Here is a 15097-nt window from a genome sequence, read left to right as displayed (position 1 = left end):
AGAGGCTACAGTAGCCACCCCACTACTCCTAGTAACAGTCAGTCACACAGGATTCTGTTCACACTGCCCTGGGCCAATCAGAAGCTCTCCAGGGTGAGAGGCCTGTCAGTCAAGGGGTTTTAACTCTTCTGAGAGATGACCTCCATGCTACTGTAGTCTTCACAGGTTGAGCACATTCTCTCTTGCTCTTCAGTCCCAGGAGGGTGACACAGATCATATGGAGGAATCTCTTAAGTGGAAGAGGCTGACAGCCAATGTCATGAATAACATGTTTGCCCCCGTCTTGGTTATGCCTGTAACCAACACACTGAACATAGCTTTATTTTTTAGAAGGACTTTGAACTCATACAGTATAGGTTAAAGAACTAGTTACATTCTGCATATTTGGGGTGGATAGATTGATTATACTGTGTTCCCAGTCTGTCCTAACCATTTGTTCCATTGCCCCGTAGGGTAAGGAAAAGTTCCTGGCCATTTTGCACCGCTACATGGAGATCCATGGGACTGTCTATTATGAGACACAGCGCCCTCCAGAGGTGCCTGCTTTTGTCAAAAACCACGGCCTGCTGCCCCAACAAGAGCTGCAACAGCTGCTCAGAAAGGCCAAGGTATGGAGGGTTTCAATACCTTTTTATATACTATACTTCAAGTACAAGTTGTAAACAGCAGCAGTTTGGTTCATCTTTCTTTTTCTTTTCCTCTCTCAAACAAGCTCTTCATTGGGTTTGGCTTCCCATACGAAGGGCCAGCCCCTTTAGAGGCCATAGCCAACGGCTGCGTCTTCCTGCAGCCCAAGTTTAAGCCGTCCCACAGTTCCCTCAACAATGAGTTCTTCAGAGGGAAGCCCACTTCCAGACAGGTGAGTGGGCTGTCTCTGTGGTGTCAGTGGACTGTCTCCATACTGTGGAGGAAATTAATGTTAGTCTGTGAATTAGTGCAAGGCACGACTCAACCTCACTCGTGTGTTTCTCTGCTTGTGACTGTGGCTGTGTCCATGTATTGTCTGGATGGAGACTATATTGACTGATACAGTATTGTGTTAATTCCTCCATCAGGTCTCCTCACAGCATCCCTATGCTGAGCAGTATATAGGCAGGCCACACGTCATCACGGTGGATTTCAACAACTCCCAAGAGTTTGAGTCTGCCATACGTGACATCATGAGGACCAAGGTTAGTATGCTAATTTCACTTGAGATGATAATATAATATATGCCATTAAGCAGACACTTTTATCCAAAGCGACTTACAGCCATGCGTGCATACATTTTAAGTATGGGTGGTCCCGGAAATCAAACCCACTATCCTGGCGTAGCAAGCGCCATGCTCTACCAACTGAGCTACAGAGGACCACATGATTTCACAGAGATGATAAGCGTGGCTGTTCAGAGAGACAAATGACCTTTCAGATGTATTATCTTCACTGCATCTCATTTTAAAGAAAGTCTTGAGTATTAACATTACCTACGCATATGATTAATGGTGCCGTGGAGGTATATAATCTCCTCTCCCACAGACTGTATTTCCAGTTGTGACCCACTTCTCTGTACTGTAGCTCACATTGCTAATTGAGCTGTTAATCACAGGATCCAGTGTAACTGCAAACTGCTTAGCTGGCTCCTTCCAAGGCCTTTAGTCCTAATTGCCTCAGAGATGGAGTGGCTCAGTAGGTAAACTCTGCAGCAGACACCTGGGTTAGTATAGCAGTCTACCAGAGGGCCCATACTGCCTTCTCCAGGCACTACCCATTGTCTACTGAAGATGATATTAATCAATCTGCTGTGCTCAATCTGTCGCTTGGCCAACATGAAAGGTACGGCCAATCGATCCCCCACCACGCTCTGAATAATGTGAGAGCATACCTGGCAGGTTAAATATAGCCCAGACTGGCTGCTGAGGGAATCAAAATGGAGCATCCACTGGTTGTAATGCTGCGGTAGAACACGCGCATGCAGTGGGTTAGGAGTGGAGGAGAGGGGCTGAAGCGAAACAAAACAACTAAATAATAGAGGACACAAGCACTTTTCATTATGTTGATACACTATAAAGGATACATGGAAGGTGAATAAAAACATGTCCCCTCTTTGAGCCAATGTGGTTGAACAACACTAATAATCCCTGTGATATTGTGATCAGGTAGTCAGGTATACTGGTCAGATTTGATGAGTAAGTATGCAGGAAATGCGGTTGGTTTAGAGATGTAAATCTATTCTACAGCTGAATTCAATTCAGACTCCATGGAGAGCAGTTTTTTCCTCTCCCTTTTCATTCCATTATATAAAGATGCCCAAAAGGCAATTTGCATTCTGGAATAGCTGATGATGTGCCAGATACATTTCATTAAACTTAGATGAAATAAACAAATAAGTGAGCGCTAAAAGGAAGTGAACGCTAAAAGGAACCATTTATCAGTTTAAAAGCCCAAGTGCCTCGGAGAGGCCTGATGGTAAACAATGAGATCTCTTTCAAATGGCACAGACATCTTAGGATAGGTGATGTGGAATGGGACTACCATCACGCTGATTGAACATTTCCCACTCCAACATATATTATAATTATTTATGTAATCTATCCCAAATAGGCTTTGGATAACAGCAAAATAGAAAGCATTGACCTGCAGACTTCATCCTATCACACTGATGACTAACGTGTGTTTACTGCTGCAGTGAAAATAAGTGCCTTCTCAGTGCTGTTTTCACTGCAGTGTCACAGCATCTGTTGTGTATGTAACATACGTTCTAACCTGTAACACTATAAAATATGCCAGCTCTGGAGAAAGTTTTCACATGATCTGGTGAAGGTCAAAAGTGGGATGGTCATCACATCCTCCAGTGAGTTGTTAAATAGATTCAGACATTCGGTTTAACAGCTCGTACATAACCTGTGGTCGATTGTCAGCTTAATCCACTGTTTGTCATATTGATGTAGTCGATGTTAACAGAATAATGAAATCAAGTCAAAGGCTGTCACCTGTGATGTATGAGGTCATTGATTGTAATGTGAAGCAGGGCCTGGTGTATGCTCATAATGAAGCCATTCACAATTACCTTAATGAATATGTCAGCTTTTATTAATGGTAAAACGTTGCAGTACTATTATAGCTGCCGTGTTGATGGAGGTCTAAAGCCGATGGTGTGTGACAGTGTATGATATCCTTTCTGCAGGTGGAGCCATATCTGCCCTATGAGTACACCTGTGAGGGGATGCTGGAGAGAGTGCATGCTTACATCCAGAACCAGGTGGGTTTGTGTTGCATACACCGGCCTCCATTACCCTGGAGATGGTGCAGCCAACCTCATCCACATTTATTTATGCACAGGCAAGATGAAGTCACACTGTACTGTATACATATAAAAGAGCTAACTTACACACACACACACACACACACAAACAAGCATAATTACACATAAAGGTATGCACACACATACACACACACACACAGTCTTGTATAACTAACCTTGTGGGGACACACAATTCAGTCCATTCAAAATCCTATTTTCCCTAACCCCTGACCCTTACCCTAACCTTAAACCCCCTAGAAATAGTATTTGACCTTGTGCGGACTAACAAAATGTCCCCAGTTGGTACAATTTTTGTTTGTTTACTATTCTTGTGGGGACTTCTGGTACCCACACGTATAGTTAAATACGTCCATGCACACGCACCCAACCACACACACTAAATGCCTTTTAATATTTATTTGCACAATTACACACATTGCTCCAGTTCATTCATCATGCCGAGATGATTTGTGCGGTGCACAGAGGGGCCTGTCTGCCAGTCTGGTTAAGGCCATGGCAGTGGGAGAAGAGGGGAAATAGGGTGGCCTATGCCAAGCCCTGATTCCCCCCCCATCTGTCCATCACACACAGAGTAGTGTGCTCAGTGGGCTATGACTGACTGACACTGAGGCTGCCCGCCTGGCATGTACGAGCCCAGACTCCCAATCAGCGACAACCCTTCTATCCTCCTCCACAGGCAGCGCTAACCCACTCTGACCCCCAAGATCCCTGCCTCACTGATGTGTTTTTTTCTTCATTTTTTTATTTTTTCTTCTTTTCTATTTTTTTTACAATACTGCTTTCTCATGACACACACACACAGACTCTGGATGAGATGTGTGACAGCTGGCCCTTGCCACCCTGTTTTCCTGATGAGCAGTAGCCCAGGGCTGGGGGGCTGTGGTGTGGTGGAGGGGAGTGGAGGAGGCCTGGTTATTGCAAACGGGGGCCAGAGGGAGATGTTACAGAAATATTATTACCTGTTCCTTATGAATAGGCCCGGCTGGGGGAGGTGCTCTCCCAGGCTTGATTCCTGCCTAAACCTCATTTGAATATTGGTGGCATAACTGCATTATAGACACGACAATAGTTCCAATATGACACCAATCTCAATGAAAATTCGCAAATCAACATGATTGGAGGTACACAACACACTCCCCGCCTCTCGTCATGAGCCGTCCGGCCGTTACCGAAAACCACATAGCAGATTTTCTAACAGGTTGTTAGCAATTTATTTTTAAGAGTATTTCTTGCGCCTACCTTGCTAAAATTATAGACGTCGGATTAAAACGAGACTATAGCGTCGATAAAGCGACCATTGGATTTTTAAAATGCCGGATTGACTAGATTTGTAGGTGCAACAGTTTTTTATTAAATGTATAATTTATCGCTCTCACGTGCTCATTTCTGTTCGTTAAGAACCAACAATGTGCTACCTTTTTGTAGCATTTCTGACAGAGTATGTAAGCGGTGCAAATGCATGCTTGCTAGCATCAGAAAAACTCATCAGTTTAAGATCCATAATACATTCCAGTACACTCCTTCACAGTGCCAAACTAACAACTCTGCCATGTGTCGGATATTCTTTAACTCTGCCCTGCACACCTGTGTGAAGCTAGCCACAATACAGATTAGCCACAAGAGTGGAATTTGCGATTCACCTTCAGAATAAAAGTCCCCCATTGAAAGTGATTCAAACTGATACAAATAGTGGTCGGGATGTTGAACAGCCCTTAGCCGTGGTATATTGGCCATATACCACACCCCCTCGGGCATTATTGCTTAATTATAATGTTGTATAATAATGTTGCATAAATCACCTTTAAAACAAAAAACAAGGTTCTAATTGAGAATAGGCATTGGTCTGAAGCTGAAAAAATATGAGTACCACAATGCCTATTTCACCCATGCTCTACCAAGGTTTTCCAGCACACAGCTTTGACCTACTACATAAGCTATGTTGTACTTCAAACTATGTGTAGTCAGGTTGCTTAGGGTTCAAACATTCTCAAACAGCCTAAATCATACTCTTCAGAGGGATAATGGACTTTACAGTGTCCTGCTGTTAAAATTATGTATGTATGTATGTATGTATGTATGTATGTATGTACAGTACCAGTCGTACCAGTCAAACGTTTGGACACACCAACGCATTCAAGGGTCTTTCTTTATTTTTACTATTTTCTACATTGTAGAATAATAGTGAAGACATCAAAACTATGAAATAACAAATTTGGAAACATGTAGTAACCAAAAAAGTGTTAAACAAATCAAAATATATTTTATATTTGAGATTCTTCAAATCGCCACCCTTTGCCTTGATGACAGCTTTAGACACTCTTGGCATTCTCTCAACCAGCTTCACTTGGAATGCTTTTCCAACAATCTTGAAGGAGTTCCCACATATGCTGAGCACTTGTTGGCTGCTTTTCCTTCACTCTGCCGTCCGACTCATCCCAAACCATCTCAATTGGTTTGAGATCGGGTGATTGTGGAGGCCAGGTCATCTGATGCAGCACTCAATCACTCTCCTTCTTGGTCAAATAGCCCTTACACAGCCTGGAGGTGTGTTGGGTCATTGTCCTGTTGAAAAACAAATGATAGTCCCACTAAGCCCAAACCAGATGGGACGGCATATCACTGCAGAATGCTGTGGTAGCCATGCTGGTTAAGTGTGCCTTGAATTCTAAATAAATCACAGACAGTGGCACCAGCAAAGCACCCCCACACCATCACACCTCCTCCATGCTTCACGGTAGGAACTATACATGCAGAGATAATCCGTTCACCCACACCGCGTCTCACAAAGACACGGCGGTTGGAACCAAAAATCTCAAATTTGGACTCATCAGACCAAAGGACAGATTTCCACCGGTCTAACGTCCATTATTCGTGTTTCTTGGCCCAAGCAGGTCTCTTCTTCTTATTGGTGTCGTTTAGTAGTGGTTTCTTTGCAGCAATTCGACCATGTTTTAAAGTAATGATGACTGTCGTTTCTCTTTGCTTATTTGAGCTGTTCTTGCCAAAATATGGATTTGGTCTTTTACCAAATAGGGCTATCTTCTGTATAGCCCCCCTACCTTGTCACAACACAACTGATTGGCTCAAACGCATTAAGAAGGAAAGACATTCCACAAATTAATTTTTAAGAAGGCACACCTGTTAATTGAAATATATTCCAGGTGACTACCTCATGAAGCTGGTTGAGAGAATGCCAAGAGTGTGCAAAGCTGTCATCAAGGCAAAGGGTGGCTATTTGAAGAATCTCAAATATACCATTTATTTTGATTTGTTTAACACTTTTATGGTTACTACATGATTCCATATGTGTTAATTCATAGTTGCAATTTCTTCACTATTATTCTACAATGTAAAAACTGTAAAAATAAAGAAAAACCCTTGAATGAGTAGGTGTGTCCAAACTTTTGACTGGTACTGATTCTTAATATTATTCCAGGAGGCTGGAAGGCAATGTGTCTGTCATAAGCTCTATGGTGATGCTGCTTTTGTTATTCTGTCTAAATCAGAACTCATCTGAATGTATAGCTAATAAATGAATGTTTAGCTCACAGCTGAATTAATAAAAAAATATATATTGTCACACACCGGATAGGTGCAGTGAAATGTGTTGTTTTACAGGGTCAGCCATATTAGTACAGCGCCCCTGGAGCAAATTAGGGTTAAGCCTTGCTCAAGGGCACATCGACAGATTTTTCACTTTGTTGGCTCGGGTATTCGAATCAGCGACCTTTTGGTTGCTGGTTCAACACTCTAACCTCTAGGCTACCTTCCGCTTCAGCGCTGAATGTAGGCTACAGTAGAATTGATTGATGAATGTAATGCTGAATAGCCAGATTGTGTAGTTATTCTATTGTATTGTACACCTGCAGGAATTCTGTGCACCCAAAGCTCAATTTCCCCCAGCGAATGCCTCCAACAGTTGGCCAGGCAGCCCCCCCAGCCCCTTCGTCCTGCTGCCCAACTCCAGTGCCCTGGCCTGGGCCTCCAACATCAGCACTCCCCTCTCCTGGCCCCCGCTCAGTGCCCTGCGGATGCTGGCCTCCCTGGAGGGCCAGTCATGTGTGGAGGCGTGCCAGAGCGCAGGCCTGATCTGTGAGCCCGCTTTCTACCGCTTCATCAACATCAAAGAGGCCTTCAGCGGGTGAGCTGCTGCTGCCTCCCTCCACCACCATGTGATCACATCACCATCTGTGTTACACAACATTACATCTTGTAATTTAACATTTAGCCATTTAGTAGATTCTGTTATACAGCACGATCACTAAGGAAACAAACTGTGAACATGAGCATCTTAAATTCTTCTGAAGATCCTCTCTCATTCTAATGCACTACCCCATGTGTTTTGGTGGTAATGATATTGATAACCATTTATAAAGCCTTTTTTAAACATAGATTATAATGTAAATCACATGACTTAATATGAAAAATGATATATAAAGGAACTTCTCTCTGGTGTCTCCTCCCAGGCTGGAGGTGCAGTGTGAGGGGGTGGAGGCTGAGATGAACCACATCTTCCCAGCCTTCTCAGTGGATCGCAGTGAGTGTGGCCTCCAGAAAGACGCTCTGCTGTTCAGTTGTGCCGGGGCCAACGCCAAGTACCACCGCCTCTGTCCCTGCAGGGACTACCGTAAGGGCCAGGTGGCGCTGTGCAGGGACTGCTTATGACTATGACCAGGACCTGGGGGAAGAAGACCTGCCATCCGCCACTCCTCCCTCAGCCTTGGCCATCCCAGGGGCCCTTTCTATTGGTGGGAGGGACACTGAGGAGGATGGCCCTGCTGGAGGTCACTGTGGGCTGGGAAGCAGCGACACAGAGGAACCAGCAGGGTCGGTTGCATTGGGGTAGAGGTGCAGCTGTACAATAGATCACTGCTGGTATCATTAAAGCACAGGTGGGAATTCTTCATGGAACTGGACAGCTGGATAATGTTAAAGTGAGAAAAATGAGACTCCCTACCTGCTGCTCTGACCAGGGGCTCAGTGCATTGACAATTCTGAAATGACTTGAATATCTGGTCACCAAACCCACGAAATGGCTGCCAAACAAGACGTGTGGCTGACATGATAATGCATCTCAGGGAAATGCATGATTGTACTGTACCCTGCTAAAGTGATGAAGCTGCTATAGGGTGAAAGGTTTACAATAGTGTTTATGGACTACATTGGGTCCAACAACAGGAATGTTAGGGGGATGGAGTTATGAGGAACAAAGAAATTAGGGGATTCAAAATGATATCCCTGATAATTTTATTGCAATGCTATAGTTGCTAGTATTTGCATTGCTTCAAGTGACATGCAGATACTGTATGGAATGAAATGTTCTGTAAAATACTTTGATCATAGTGCAGTTGGGATATTTGTACTGTAGATGCACTACTAGATGTAATATTTTCCACGTCTCATACATTAGTATATTTGTACATACAAGTGTTGATTAATAAAAAGACAATTGAAACATTCTGGTACAACTCTTCAACTCTAAAACAAATTTACGAGTCAGGTTACTTCTTGAGACAAGAATGATTCTGTAGATTTAGAAAGTCAATTGAGTTGAAAGCTGTCATCCATCTTTTTTGGTCAATTTCACAAAGCCAAATGGAAGAGAATATTCTAATTACTTCTTTCAGAGTTGGTGATTTCTCTGCAGGCACTGTTGGCTTGAACTCATTTAGTTCATGGAGTGGTGCCTAAATACCCACAGACAATTAGTGAGTAGGTTGCCAGAGTGGGTGGAAGGCTGCATTTTTAGATTATGCAGATCTCGGAGTGAGTTCTGTTGGGACAGAGGGTAGTGTTGGCTCATCCATGGCTCTAGGTGCAATATGTCCCACCTCTCACTCGTCTCACCACAACCAGCAGCTCTGCAGTTCTTTGCTATCTTGGTCTGTCCGACTTCAGGATTTTCAGTCTTGTAGACATGATTTACTGAAGTAACCGTCAAACAGAAACGTATACTCCACAGCTGCCATACCCCAATACCATGATGAGACCCAGTAAAGTGAGATTGGAGGGGAGCCAGTCCATGCCCCAGTCTGTCTCTGAGGGAGATTGAGCTGGAGGTAGATGTTGAGAAAGCCCATATACTGTAGACCATCGTTAAATTATCCCCTTTCAATCAACAGGGCTGATAGCCCTCATCAGCATTTCTCATTCACTGACCTGGATGTAAAATGAACGTCATCATTCACTTGTTGAGGCTGCCAATAATGTACTCGTATGCATTTACATTGATTTTGATATAGAGGCACCAATATGGATTTAGTGAAGGAAACTGCAGTGCCGGAGACATTTCTACAACATCTGATGTACATTTTTTCCACTGGTATCGACAAGTAGAACTCTCTTTTTTCATAAAACACATGGAAGACACTCTGAAACACATGACTGATTCTATCATTTCAGAGAATGACATTAACCGCCACATCATCAGACAATCTGTGCTGATGACTAAATACGTTTTAGCTCCCAACTCCTGTTTCTCCTCCCACAGTCTTCTCCCTCCTGTGGTTGTCCTGATTAAGATGCCATTGTCAGGTTGTGTACCACTGCTCTCAGCAGGTAACAAAGAGCCTCTCAAACTCTGCAGGGGGAAAATAGAGTTGGTAGAAATGAGAAAGATGAACCTACCTCCAGGCCTGAAGAGAGAGAGAGAGAGCTCTAACTTCAAACAGACGTCTGCCATGCAGGGTTCCTATGGGAGACAGGCCATTCATAGTCCTGAGAGGTATGTCAAACTTTTTACGGACTGTGCCAACGTCATGTCTACCAAAGTTGTTGGTGGCTGTCCTTCCAGATATCAACAAATGAAAATGGATCATTCTGTCCAACAGTGTAAATGGTTTTAATGGAATGGGGAGATATGTGCATTTCTATCTGCAATGAGAAACTTTTTTCAATTAGGTCTTTCTTTCTTCCTTTGATGTTTTGTTGAGAAGATATATCTACTACTACCTTAAATCACAACTACAGTACAGTGCTACATTTAGAGATAGGATTTGAACTTTTGTCAAGTATTGGTGCGGCATACTGTACATTATATTTCTGTTATGATTTAGGTGAGGTGATATGGGATTTAATGACGACAGAATTTTATAGCGTCAGAATTAGCCCGCTAACTTTTTCAGCCTTACTAGCCTATGACATGGCTGAGGTGACGTGAAAGACATTCTCATCAAAGCTGCTCCAGAAACGCTGAACATTCTTAGCCAAGATAAGAGAAGTTTTAATGAGATATGTTGAAAGAAGAGGATTGGAATTTGCCAGCTTAATGAAGGTGCTTATACTCCATTGTCACCTGAGTTTTATGGAGAGACACATTTAAGCCCATTCTAATCATCATTTTCCTGTCTGTGAACTCAACTTGAACTTTAGCTTGAGCTTCAAAAAGCACAGGCACAGGAGTGAGAACTGACGGATGGTGAGGAGGAGAGGAGAGAGATGGAAACGGGGTGAGGGAGCGAGGGAGGCAATGAGCTTTTCCTGTTCCACCCAACTTTTGACATAAATTCAACGATATGGTGATATTTCTTGTTGATTTCACGTTGAATTCACGTTAGTTGACAACTCGACCAAATGTAAATCAACACTAGACGTTGAACGGACTGACGTCTGTGCCTAGTGGGAAGGCTCTCCCTTCACCCAACTGTCCTTTTGATTGAGATGTTAATCTGAGGTCCTGACTCATGGCATTTACTGAAAGAAAAACCCCATCCCCTCACACTACTTTTGCCAATGACATAACTCTATTGCAGACCATAGATGTTTCTCTAATCCTGCAGGTAATAGCCAGTTCACATTCCCCAGCTGGAGTGACTCCACCATGCGTTGCGCAGCTGTCTAACTGTGACTTTGTGAGGTGAAAAAGTGGACTGAAGCAGCAGAGAGGTCTATATTGTATTATTATCTCATAAGCTACAGTGCATCTCTGCTGGTCAGGAGATTGGACGATTACACTGTAGAAAGCCAACAGGACAGGTTGGAGCATCTTTTGACTCTCAAGAGGCGGTCTTTGGTTTTATAAGTGTGTTGTTTTCTGGAGAGTGTCAAACTGTCATGGTCAAGAACCGAACGTAGAAAGGGTCATTTAAATGCCATACAATAGTTCTGACTGACCTAACTCCCTCCTTCAGCTTACTGTAAAGGTCTTATCAAATCACATTTTATTTGTCACATGCGCTGAATACAACAGGTGTAGACTTTACAGTGAAATGCTTACAAGCTCTTCCTCAACGATGCAGAAAATAAAAACACATGAGAAATAAAACACAGAATGACGCTATATACAAGGAGTACCAATAACATGTCATTGTGCAGGGATATGTGGTAGTTAAGGTAGGTGTGCATTTGACATACCAAGTGGTTATGCAGCCAGTCAAGATGCTCTCGAAGGTATAGCTGTAAATCCTCTTGGGCATCTGAGGGCCCATGCCAAATCTTTTCAGCCTCCTGAGGGAGAAGAGGCGCTGTTCTGCCCTCTTCACGACTGTGCGGGTGTGTGTGGACCATGTTAAGTCCTAAGATATGTGAACACCAAGAAACTTCCACTACAGCCCCATAAATGTGGATGGGGTTGTGGATGCTCTGAGCACATGCCCTGGTATTCCATCTGGTCCCGCGGCCTTGCGAGTGTTAACCCTTTAAAAAGTCTTACTCACCTGAGCCATAGAGCGCTAGATCACATAGTTGCCCAGAACAGTGGGAGCCCTCAAGCATGGCTTGTGTTGTTTACCTCAAAGCGAGCATAGAAGGCATTTAGCTCATCTGGGAGGGAGGCATCATTGGGAAACTCATGGCTGGGTCTTCCTTTGTAATCTGTAATAGTCTGCAAACCTTGCCACATCTGACGAGCGTCGGAGCCATTGTAGTAGGATTCCATTTTGTTCCTGCATTGTCCTTTTGCTGTGTGTTTCAAGTTTTAATGTCACACGCACAAGTACAGTGAAATGCCTTTCTTGCGAGCTCTAACTCCAAGAATGCAGTAATCAATAACAATGTAATACAAAAAATAACAAGGTAGAACAGGGATGTAGCTCAGTTGGTAGAGCATGGTGTTTGCAACGCCAGGGTTGTGGGTTCGATTCCCACGGGGGGCCAGTATGAAAAATAAAATAAATAAATAATGTAAGTCGCTCTGGATAAGAGCGTCTTCTAAAATGACTAAAATGTAGAACAAAAACACAAGATATAAAAATAAATAAGAAAAACACTAAGCATACTACATACAGTATCAGTTCCAGTACCATATTTACAATGTGTAGGGATACTGGAGTGATAGAGGTAGATACACTACATGACCAAAAGTATGTGGGCACCTGCTCGTTGAATATTTAATTCCAAAATCATGGGCATTAATATGGAGTTGGTCCCCCCTTTGCTGTTATAACAGCCTCCACTCTTCTGGGAAGGCTTTCCTCTAGATGTTGGAACATTGCTGCTGGGACTTGCTTCCATTCAGCCACAAGAGTATTAGTGAGGTCGGGCACTGATGTTGGCCGATTAGGTCTGGCTCGCAGTTGGCGTTCCAATTCATCCCAAAGGTGTTTGATGGGGTTGAGGTCAGGGCTCTGTGCAGGCCAGTCAAGTTCTTCCACACACCGATCTCAACAAAGTATTTCTGTATGGACCTCGCTTTGTGCACGGGGACATTGTCATGCTGAAACAGGAAAGGGCTTTCCCCAAACTGTTGCCACAAAGTTGGAAGCACTGAATCATCTAGAATGTCATTGTATGCTGTATCATTAAGATTTCCGTTCACTGGAACTAAGGTGCCTTGCCCGAATCATGAAAAACAGCCCCAGATCATTATTCCTCCTCCACCAAACAGTTGGCACTATGCATTGGGGCAGGTAGCATTGCCAGATGGTGAAGCGTGATTCATCACTCCAGAGAACACGTTTCCACTGCTCCAGAGTCCAATGGCGGCGAGCTTTACACCACTCCAGCCATCGCCTGGCATTGCGCATGGTGATCTTAGGCTTGTGTGCGGCTGCTCGGCCATGGAAATCCATCGGATGAAGCTCCCGACGAACAGTTATTTTGCTGACGTTGAATCCAGAGGCAGTTTGGAACTCGGTAGTGAGTGTTGCAACCAAGGACAAGTGATTTTTACGCGCTACTCGCTTCAGCACTTGGCGGTCCCGTTCTGTGATCTTACAGTTGACCAGGGCAGCTCCACTAGGTGACTAGGCATCAGAATATATGATAAAACAGAGTAGCAGCAGCGTATATGATGATTGTATGTGAGTGGGCGTGTGTAAAGTCAGTATAAATGTATGTGCATATTATGTGTGTGTGAGCAAATGAGTGAGTGTTTGTATGTTTGTTGGAATGTGAGTGTGCATAGAATAAAATACAGTGCCTTGCAATAGTATTCATCCCCCTTGGCATTTTTCCTAACGAAATAACGGAAAAGTGGTGCGTGCATATGTATTCACCCCCTTTGCTATGAAGCCCCTAAATAAGATCTGGTGCAACCAATTACCTTCAGAAGTCACATAATGAGTTAAATAAAGCCCACCTGTGTGCAATCTAAGTGTCACATGATCTCAGTATATATACACCTGTTCTGAAAGACCCCAGAGTCTGCAACACCACTAAGCAAGGGGCACCACCAAGCAAGTGGCACCATGAAGACCAAGGAGCTCTCCAAACAGGTCAGGGACAAAGTTGTGGAGAAGTACAGTTCAGGGTTGGGTTATAAGAAAATATCCGAAACTTTGAACATCCCACGGAGCACCATTAAATCCATTATTAAAACATTTTAAGAATATGGCACCACAACAAACCTGCCAAGAGAGGGCCGCCCACCAAAACTCACAGACCAGGCAAGGAGGGCATTAATCAGAGAGGCAACAAAGAGACCAAAGATAACCCTGAAGGAGCTGCAAAGCTCCACAGCGGAGATTGGAGTATCTGTCCATAGGATCACTTTAAGCCGTACATTCCCCAGAGCTGAGCTTTACGGAAGAGTGGCCAGAAAAAAGCTATTGTTTAAAGAAAATAAATAAGCAAACACGTTTGGTGTTCGCCAAAAGGCATGTGGGAGACTCCCCAAACATATGGAAGAAGGTACTCTGGTCAGATGAGACGCAATGTCTGGCGCAAACCCAACACCTCATCACCCCGAGAACACCATCCCCACAGTGGAGCATGGTGGTGGCAGTATCATGCTGTGTGGATGTTTTTCATCGGCAGGGACTGGGAAACTGGTCAGAATTGAAGGAATGATGGATGGCGCTAAATACAGGGAAATTCTTGAGGGAAACCTGTTTCAGTCTTCCAGAGATTTGAGACTGGGACGGAGGTTCACCTTCCAGCAGGACAATGACCCTAATCATACTGCTAAAGCAACACTCGAGTGGTTTAAGGGGAAACATTTAAATGTCTTGGAATGGCCTAGTCAAAGCCCAGACCTCAATCCAATTGAGAATCTGTGGTATGACTTAAAGATTGCTGTACACCTGCGGAACCCATCCAACTTGAAGGAGCTGGAGCAGTTTTGCCTTGAAGAATGGGCAAAAATCCCAGTGGCTAGATGTGCCAAGCTTATAGAGACATAACCCAAGAGACTTGCAGCTGTAATTGCTGGAAAAGGTGGCTCTACAAAGTATTGAGTTTTCTGTTTTTTTATCTTATTTCTTGTTTGTTTCACAATAAAACATATTTTGCATCTTCAATAATACAACCCCCCCAAAAAATCCCTCATACCATCATGGCCACCTAATCATCCCCAGCTTCCAATTGGCTCATTCACCCCCTCCTCTCCCTGTAACTATTCCGCAGGTCATGGCTGTAAAT

General features: G+C 43.8%; 1 protein-coding gene across 2 annotated transcripts in view; it reads left to right on the top strand.

The window, feature by feature from the left end:
* LOC121585141 (alpha-1,6-mannosylglycoprotein 6-beta-N-acetylglucosaminyltransferase B-like) overlaps positions 1-8742 on the top strand; it is an 84034-nt gene extending 75292 nt beyond the window's left edge. For both annotated transcript variants that reach the window (XM_041901509.2, XM_041901510.2), the window contains 6 exons: positions 453-608; positions 713-859; positions 1056-1172; positions 3164-3238; positions 7171-7442; positions 7768-8742. In XM_041901509.2, coding sequence (XP_041757443.2) covers positions 453-608; positions 713-859; positions 1056-1172; positions 3164-3238; positions 7171-7442; positions 7768-7966 — 966 coding nt within the window. In that variant the 3' untranslated portion in view covers positions 7967-8742. The remainder of the gene's footprint in view (positions 1-452; positions 609-712; positions 860-1055; positions 1173-3163; positions 3239-7170; positions 7443-7767) is intronic.
* The last annotated feature ends 6355 nt before the right edge of the window (positions 8743-15097 follow it).

The sequence above is a fragment of the Coregonus clupeaformis genome, chromosome 7 (assembly GCF_020615455.1).
Source record: "Coregonus clupeaformis isolate EN_2021a chromosome 7, ASM2061545v1, whole genome shotgun sequence".
Classification (NCBI taxonomy): domain Eukaryota; kingdom Metazoa; phylum Chordata; class Actinopteri; order Salmoniformes; family Salmonidae; genus Coregonus; species Coregonus clupeaformis.
This window is presented reverse-complemented; position numbering and strand designations above follow the sequence as displayed.